This window comes from Mytilus californianus, unplaced genomic scaffold, assembly GCF_021869535.1.
Source record: "Mytilus californianus isolate M0D057914Y unplaced genomic scaffold, xbMytCali1.0.p SCAF_1, whole genome shotgun sequence".
Taxonomy (NCBI): Eukaryota; Metazoa; Mollusca; class Bivalvia; order Mytilida; family Mytilidae; genus Mytilus; species Mytilus californianus.
In genome coordinates this window covers 142,222,259-142,231,819 of record NW_026262581.1, presented here as the reverse complement: position 1 = coordinate 142,231,819, position 9,561 = coordinate 142,222,259, and the positions used below count along the sequence as shown (strand labels likewise).

General features: G+C 33.0%; 1 protein-coding gene across 1 annotated transcript in view; it reads right to left on the bottom strand.

Moving 5' to 3' along the window:
• Window positions 1–494: 494 nt before the first annotated feature.
• The window catches only part of LOC127737780 (nuclear inhibitor of protein phosphatase 1-like), a 49,464-nt gene continuing 40,397 nt past the window's right edge, over window positions 495–9,561 (bottom strand). Inside the window, exons 6-7 of the mRNA XM_052248697.1 lie at window positions 1,776–1,840; window positions 495–1,091 (exon numbers count right to left, since the gene is read on the bottom strand). Of these exons, the coding sequence (XP_052104657.1) occupies window positions 762–1,091; window positions 1,776–1,840 (395 nt within the window). The 3' untranslated portion in view covers window positions 495–761. The remainder of the gene's footprint in view (window positions 1,092–1,775; window positions 1,841–9,561) is intronic.

The following is a 9,561-nucleotide window of genomic DNA, read 5'->3' as shown; positions in this document are numbered from 1 at the left end:
GGTCCGACTTGTCTCGGGGACGAGTTGTCCACATTACTTAAAACATCCCATCAACACCGATATCCGCATCTGTTTCATGACCTCATTTCATTCATAAAATAACAACAACCTTATTTGGCAAGATAAGTAAAAAATTACCGCCCACTTATATAACTTTATTTCCTCTATCATAGAGATTTGTTGTAAATGAACAATATTCCTAAGCATTTTGCCATTTGGGAAATATAAATGACTTGTAATTACCTATTTTCGGCGATTAAATATTTCATACAATTGTTCTTTGATATCGTAGCCAAAAGCACAGGGGATAATAAACTACGTACGGATTTCTATTGAGCACTCCTTCCTATGTGCAACTTCAAAAGTTTTGGGTAGTTCGACGATCATTTAAGGTTTTTCTGGTCATATTTTTTGTATTCCAGAAATAAGAGTATTAAAAAAATGTCCAATTAGTTATAAATAACATAATTGCCAGCTAGATAATAACAATGGCACGTATTTCAGCATTTATTGGGTAGAACACAAATTTAGGGTGCTCGCATAAGGCAGCTTAACTGCCTAAAAATATTGCATTATTTAGGAACTGAACACATTTTTTTTCTAATACTTCTTGTTTTAAACTGCAAAAATCTCAAATTCAACATGGTCTTCTTTATTTCCATTAAAATAACCCATGTATGCATGTAATGATTAAGTATGAAAAACTGTGATCCTCCTTATGCATATTTGTTTAAAATGATGACATAAAATACAATAAAATACTACACAAGAAATGAGTGAGTTGGTTTTTTTCCTGGCCATGCTTCTTTGGCATATTTCTTCTTTCTAGGTTCTTTTGTACCTTCCTCCACCTGGAACACCACCTGTTGATTTGCATCTATTACAGGCAGAGGTGTAGGTTCTTCATCAATGTCAGGAGCAAGATTTGGTAAATGTATTCCCATTTTACTGGCTATACTTGCTGTAGTGTCACTAGATGGCAAATCACCATATAAATTAGGATTAGAATATGAAAAACTTTGTAGTCTTTTTGTTATATTGTCTGTCATTGAACCTGAAGATGATAATAAATTCCCATCTAATTTCTGTCGCTGTAAAAGAAAAAAAAAGGCTTTTTTTTTACACTGTCAAATCAAAATTTAAAGCAAGTTCTTTTTTTCAATAAACTAGAGACTCCGAAGAGTCTGACTAACTTATCTGGCAAAAAATTGCCATCTTTATTTTCTACTGATTAGTAAAATATTTGGGAAACACAAGAAAGGAGAAAATATGTTCTAATGCTGTTATGGGAGAGTAAAAAAATATTAGATTTAAAGAAGAAAAAAACATTTGTTTTCAGCTGTTCAATAGTTGCTGCTTTGAGGCATAGACATAAAAAAAAGAACACCCTGTCAAACCCTTAGAATATTCCAAGGAGCACATAAAAAGTCAATAAAACGTCTGGATTATGCACTCAATAGCTTTGGTTAAAGTTAAAATTTGGCTTCCAGTGATCCCTGTGATAACTAATTTTCATTCATGGACTACACATCTTTTGATTCTTAGACGTAAACCATGTTTGTTTAAAAAACTTCAAATGCACTACTGGCGGAATTTGGATCCTGATGGGGATGTTCCATATGGTTAACATATTCAAAAAAATCTTTATTATTGAAGAAATTTTACAATACCAAATCTGATGAATAATTTATTGGCTTGTCATGGTCTGATAAATTTTCAATCTATGTTGAGAGCTAAATTTCAAGTATCCCTTCCCTAACTTGGCTAAGAATTACCTTTGTGGGTATAACTGTAGTAGATACAAGATTTCTGAACCTGCCGACTGATGGATCAATATCCTCTAAAATAGAAAAAAAACAATCTAGTGCAATCCTTAGAATAATATTCTTTGTATAATAGAAAATATTTATCAACTTTGCTCCCAGTATAGTGCATTATACACTTTTGTTGGTCCTTTATTTTTCTTTGACAATCATTACAATTGTGTTGTCTAAGACTTTTGACAATCATTACAATGGTGAAGTCTAAGACTTTTGACAATCATTACAATCTTGTTGTCTAATTAAGACTTTTGACAATCATAACAATGGTGTTGTTTACGACTTCTGACAATCATTACAATGATGTTGTCTAAGACTTTTGGCAATCATTACAATAGTGTTGTCTAAGACTTTTGACAATCATTACAATTGTGTTGTCTTAGACTTTTGACAATCATTACTAAGGTGTTGTCTAAGACTTTTGACAATCATTACAATTGTGTTGTCTTAAGACTTTTGACAATCATTACAATGTTGTTGTCTAAGACTTTGGCAATCATTACAATGGTGTTGTCTAAGACTTTTGACAATCATTACAATTATGTTGTCTTTCACTTTTGACAATCATTACAATGGTGTTGTCTAAGACTTTTGACAATCATAACAATGTTGTTGTCTTAGACTTTTGACAATCATTACAATGTTGTTGACTTAGGTTTTTGACAATCATTACTATGGTGGTGTCTTAGACTTTTGACAATCATTACAATGTTGTTGTCTTAGACTCTTGACAATCATTACAATGTTGTTGTCTAAGACTTTTGACAATCATAACAATGTTGTTGTTTTATATTGTTGACAATCATTACTATGGTGTTGTCTATGACTTAGGATGATAATCATTACATTGTAGTTGTCTTATATTTTTGACAATCATTACTATGGTGTTGTCTTATATTTTTGACAATCATTACAATGGTGTTGTCTTAGACTCTGACAATCATTACTATGGTGTTGTCTTAGACTTTTGACAATCATTACATTGTTGTTGTCTTATATTTTTGACAATCATTACTATGGTGCTGTCTATGACTTAGGATGACAATCATTACTATGGTGCTGTCTATGACTTAGGATGACAATCATTACAATGGTGCTGTCTATGACTTAGGATGACAATCATTACAATGGTGCTGTCTATGACTTAGGATGACGATCATTACTATGGTGCTGTCTATGACTTAGGATGACAATCATTACAATGTTGTTATGTTAGACTTGGGATGATAATCATTACGATGTTGTTGTCTAAGACTTTTGACAATCATTACAATGTTATCGTCTACGACTTTTGACAATCATTACAATGTTGTTGTCTTAAGACTTTTGACAATCATTACAATGTTGTTGTCTAAGACTTTTGACAATCATTACAACTGTGTTGTTTTAAGACTTTTGACAATCATTACAATGTTGTTGTCAAGACTATTGACAATCATTACAATGTTGTTGTCAAGACTTTTGACAATTATTACAATGGTGTTTGTCTTTTGACAATCATTGTTGTTTAAGTTTCCTTTGTTTTCATATCTTATCATATATATAATACAGTTAACTATACAAACTATACAGCACTAGATGTACATTTCTCCAATTTACTTCTCTCCAGGGAAGCTAGCAGCCAAAATATATGAAAATCCAAAACCTTAACCAAGCGTTGAAGAGCTGATAAAATCAAATATGTTCTAAAGTATACCATACACAAGGAACCATCTAATAATGGACCTTTTTCTCTGTTACTTTTCACAATTTGAGGTTCAGATTTTCTTTAATTAACAGTCACAAAATTTCATTGCTTTTTTTCTAGGTGAATATTAAAAGTGGGACAATATGCTTTTGCAATTTTATTCACAGGTCTGAACAATTATTTAATTAAATAATAAAATTATGAAAATAAAAACTTTCAATTTAGATAAATTTTTAATAAATTTTTAATAAAAGAGATTATCTAAGGGAAATAGAAGAAGAATACCATGAACATGTTGAACAACTTTAAATCTTAGACACTTAAACATTTAACACCGACAACGCTTCACTGTCAGAGAGAAATTAACCATGAAAACATCTTTAGTTATTTTGATGATGATGATAATGGATGCCTGCTTAACGTCCAGCGGCAAATTAATATGTATATTCAGGACAAGAACATGTTAATGTAATATGAATAATAACCCTGCTTTGTATTAGACCGACATGCTGAGCTGGATTTTAACGTGCTAGTTCACAAGGTAACAGTCTGCAGGAAGACAAATCACTTTACCCAGATACATTATTCTGACTTGGAGCAGACCAGTGTTTGCTCTAACTCCTTCTGACTGGCCATGGTTCTAACCCACGACCTCCCGCACTCGAGGTGAACATACTTCAGTTACAGTGTAGTGCATGATATGTTGACAAGGACAGTATGCCTATCATTGTTACACTACATGATATGTTGACACTGGATGGAAGGGACAGTATGCCTATCATTGTTACACTGTATGATATGTTGACACTGGATGGAAGGGACAGTATGCCTATCATTGTTACACTGTATGATATGTTGACACTGGATGGAAGGGACAGTATGCCTATCATTGTTACACTACATGATATGTTGACACTGGATGGAAGGGACATTATGCATATCATTGTTACACTACATGATATGTTGACACTGGATGGAAGGGACAGTATGCCTATCATTGTTACACTGTATGATATGTTGATACTGGATGGAAGGGACAGTATGCCTATCATTGTTACACTACATGATATGTTGACACTGGATGGAAGGGACATTATGCATATCATTGTTACACTACATGATATGTTGACACTGGATGGAAGGGACAGTATGTCTATCATTGTTACACTGTATAATATGTTGACACTGGATGGAAGGGACAGTATGCCTATCATTGTTACACTACATGATATGTTGACACTGGATGGAAGGGACAGTATGCCTATCATTGTTACATTGTATGATATGTTGACACTGGATGGAACTGTATGATATGTTGAAACAAGATGGAAGGGACAGTATGCCTATCATTGTTACACTGTATGATATGTTGACACTGGATGGAAGGGACAGTATGCCTATCATTGTTACACTGTATGATATGTTGACACTGGATGGAAGGGACAGTATGCCTATCATTGTTACATTGTATGATATGTTGACACTGGATGGAAGGGACAGTATGCCTATCATTGTTACACTACATGATATGTTGACACTGGATGGAAGGGACAGTATGCCTATCATTGTTACACTACATGATATGTTGACACTGGATGGAAGGGACAGTATGCCTATCATTGTTACACTACATGATATGTTGACACTGGATGGAAGGGACAGTATGCCTATCATTGTTACACTACATGATATGTTGACACTGGATGGAAGGGACAGTATGCCTATCATTGTTACACTGTATGATATGTTGACACTGGATGGAAGGGACAGTATGCCTATCATTGTTACACTACATGATATGTTGACACTGGATGGAAGGGACAGTATGCCTATCATTGTTACACTGTATGATATGTTGACACTGGATGGAACGGACAGTATGCCTATCATTGTTACACTACATGATATGTTGACACTGGATGGAAGGGACAGTATGCCTATCATTGTTACACTACATGATATGTTGACACATGATGGAAGGGACAGTATGCCTATCATTGTTACACTACATGATACAGTACAACCTTGGGGTCATAAAAACATAGGTTGATGTTTTATCTAATTATGTTACCTGTTGAAATCAGTCAGGGTTGAAGTTTTCAGCTTATATGTTTCATCAAAATATACCCGTACAGGTAACTCAGATTTTAAAATTGACATTTCACCTTTTCTTGAAAAAATAGATTAGAATGTTGTTTTAGTCTTTGTTAATTCATATTATTTGTTGATTTTTTAAATATTAATATATTTTCCTTCCTTTCTAATGTTTCTATCTTTTTTTTAAATTTTTTATTTTGTTATTTTTTTTTGCATTTTATTCTTTTAATTGCTTCTTGGTAAGAATCTTGAGTAGAAATGACAAAAAGTCAAGTTATTGACTAGCATGTGAAAACAAAACAGAGAATTCATAAATAATTATTTTTCAGTAAAAAAAAAGTTATTGTACATGATGTACATTACATTGTATTATTTATTATAAGTTATAATCATGCAAATGATAAGTTTAAAGGAACCATGAAGCAAGTTATTTAAAAAAGCCTGTTTCATAACAAATTAAAATTATCAATATCAATCCTTTTACAATAAATTTTGTTAACAAAGTTGTACAGTCTATTATTATTCAGCAAAACTACAAATATCATCATATGGTATAGGAAAACACTATTTTTGTTTATCTTTTATATTTTTCAAATCTCAAAACTGGAGACTTCAATTTTCCAAATGGCTACCTAGTTATCATCAAAAATGCTAATCATAATGACATATGTTCTTATTTCTAAATAAAGTAAATCTCTTGACAAGAAGTTATTTAAAGAAAAAAATGTCTTGCTTTTTGAAACAACAGTTTGGCTTATTTCTGTCTCCAGAAAAAATAAAGTACACTTCTATAGATTGTGGCATTTTAAGGGTCTATTAATTTAATCACTTTTTGTTCTGTGTATTATATTATCAAAACTGCAGGACTGGCATGATGCATATTCTTGGTATACATTTGCAAAGAATATTTCACTCAACCCAGGCCTTTTAGATAAAGTTTATAATTGCAGGGACTTGAATGAATTAGACTCTTTAAAGCCTTTGATTAAAAATGAATTTTAACATGTTTAAGAACAAAACTAAGAATATTTTTGAAAATAAAATAAAAACCTATGATGAAAACAGTAAACTCAAATGTAAGAATTAGTGGTCATAATTTAGAAATAGAAATTAGTGGATAAAATGTCTAGAAAGGATAGAATATGTAAACTGTGCCTCTTGCTGGAAGATGAAGAACACTTCCTCCTTGATTGTAAAATTAACATAATAACTTAGAGACAATCTATTTGAAAATTGTTTACCTTCTCATGATAATGTCTCTTAACCAGGTTATGAATAAAATCTTACATCTTATAAAATCTTAACAAAGAACAAAAAGTAAAAGAAATGCTAAACCTCTATAACATGGAACATGTTTGAAATATTGGCTCCATTATCAAATAGTCATTAGAACTGAGGGCAGAAACATAATATTTTTTCCATGTGTTTTGATTTCTTATAGAATTGTTATTTCTTTGCATTATATTGTTTTCGGTTTTGTATTATTTTGTCACAAACTAATTATTATATGTTTATATGACAAAAATATTATCAATTTTTGCTGTAATGATTATTCTGAACATATTTATTAAATAGAGAAATAATGAATTACCTAAATTTTATTTAGAATAAGTCCTAAAGATAATCTTAAACATTTGTTAAACAATGTTGAATGCAGATCAGTCTCTCAAAGTATAAACAATTTTGATTTTAGAAAATTAATCTAAGAAGCACCTTTTCAATAGAAAAAGGCAGATCTATTGTTTGCATTATATCAAAAGATGATAGACTGATATTCATTTATTCTTCACTTGCCAAAAAAATACATGTAAAAAATTACTTACATTGATAGAATTATTTAAAAGGTATAACACCAAAAAAAAACAGTCATGACAATTTTTTTATCAAGCAATATGTTCAACTAGTTTTATTATTTCATTTTATTTTTGAATTTCATTTCATAATCACATTAACTAAATTTGACAAACACATATATTTTACCTGAGACACTTTACCTGTAAGTTATATAATTTTAACACTTCAATGCAGTCATGATTTCCCTTTATCCTTGACAAGTTTTTGATTAATACATTGTGTATTAATTAAGCAACAAGGGGTATAATGATGGACATATAGGGCCATCATGGTGAACATTATTTTTAGGGCCACCATCAATAAGATAATGTCACAGGTAGTACTGTATGTTGACACTGGATAGAAGGGACAGTATGCCTATCATTGTTACACTACATGATATGTTGACACTGGATGGAAGGGACAGTATGCCTATCATTGTTACACTACATGATATGTTGACACTGGATGGAAGGGACAGTATGCCTATCATTGTTACACTGTATGGTATGTTGACACTGGATGGAAGGGACAGTATGCCTATCATTGTTACACTACATGATATGTTGACACTGGATGGAAGGGACAGTATGCCTATCATTGTTACACTACATGATATGTTGACACTGGATGGAAGGGACAGTATGCCTATCATTGTTACATTGTATGATATGTTGACACTGGATGGAAGGGACAGTATGCCTATCATTGTTACACTGTATGATATGTTGACACTGGATGGAAGGGACAGTATGCCTATCATTGTTACACTGTATGATATGTTGACACTGGATGGAAGGGACAGTATGCCTATCATTGTTACACTGTATGATATGTTGACACTGGATGGAAGGGACAGTATGCCTATCATTGTTACACTACATGATATGTTGACACTGGATGGAAGGGACAGTATGCCTATCATTGTTACACTGTATGATTTGTTGACACTGGATGGAAGGGACAGTATGCCTATCATTGTTACACTGTATGATATGTTGACACTGGATGGAAGGGACAGTATGCCTATCATTGTTACACTGTATGATATGTTGACACTGGATGGAAGGGACAGTATGCCTATCATTGTTACACTACATGATATGTTGACACTGGATGGAAGGGACAGTATGCCTATCATTGTTACACTACATGATATGTTGACACTGGATGGAAGGGATAGTATGTCTATCATTGTTACACTGTATGATATGTTGACACTGGATGGAAGGGACAGTATGCCTATCATTGTTACACTGTATGATATGTTGACACTGGATGGAAGGGACAGTATGCCTATCATTGTTACACTCTATCATTGTTACACTACATGATATATTGACACTGGATGGAAGGGACAGTATGCCTATCATTGTTACACTACATGATATGTTGACACTGGATGGAAGGGACAGTATGCCTATCATTGTTACACTACATGATATGTTGACACTGGATGGAAGGGACAGTATACCTATCATTGTTACACTACATGATATGTTGACACTGGATGGAAGGGACAGTATGCCTATCATTGTTACACTACATGATATGTTGACACTGGATGGAAGGGACAGTATGCCTATCATTGTTACACTACATGATATGTTGACACTGGATGGAAGGGACAGTATGCCTATCATTGTTACACTGTATGATATGTTGACACTGGATGGAAGGGACAGTATGCCTATTATTGTTACACTACATGATATGTTGACACTGGATGGAAGGGACAGTATGCCTATCATTGTTACACAGTATGATATGTTGACACTGGATGGAAGGGACAGTATGCCTATCATTGTTACACTACATGATATGTTGACACTGGATGGAAGGGACAGTATGCCTATCATTGTTACACTACATGATATGTTGACACTGGATGGAAGGGACAGTATGCCTATCATTGTTACACTGTATGATATGTTGACACTGGATGGAAGGGACAGTATACCTATCATTGTTACACTACATGATATGTTGACACTGGATGGAAGGGACAGTATGCCTATCATTGTTACACTACATGATATGTTGACACTGGATGGAAGGGACAGTATGCCTATCATTGTTACACTACATGATATGTTGACACTGGATGGAAGGGACAGTATGCCT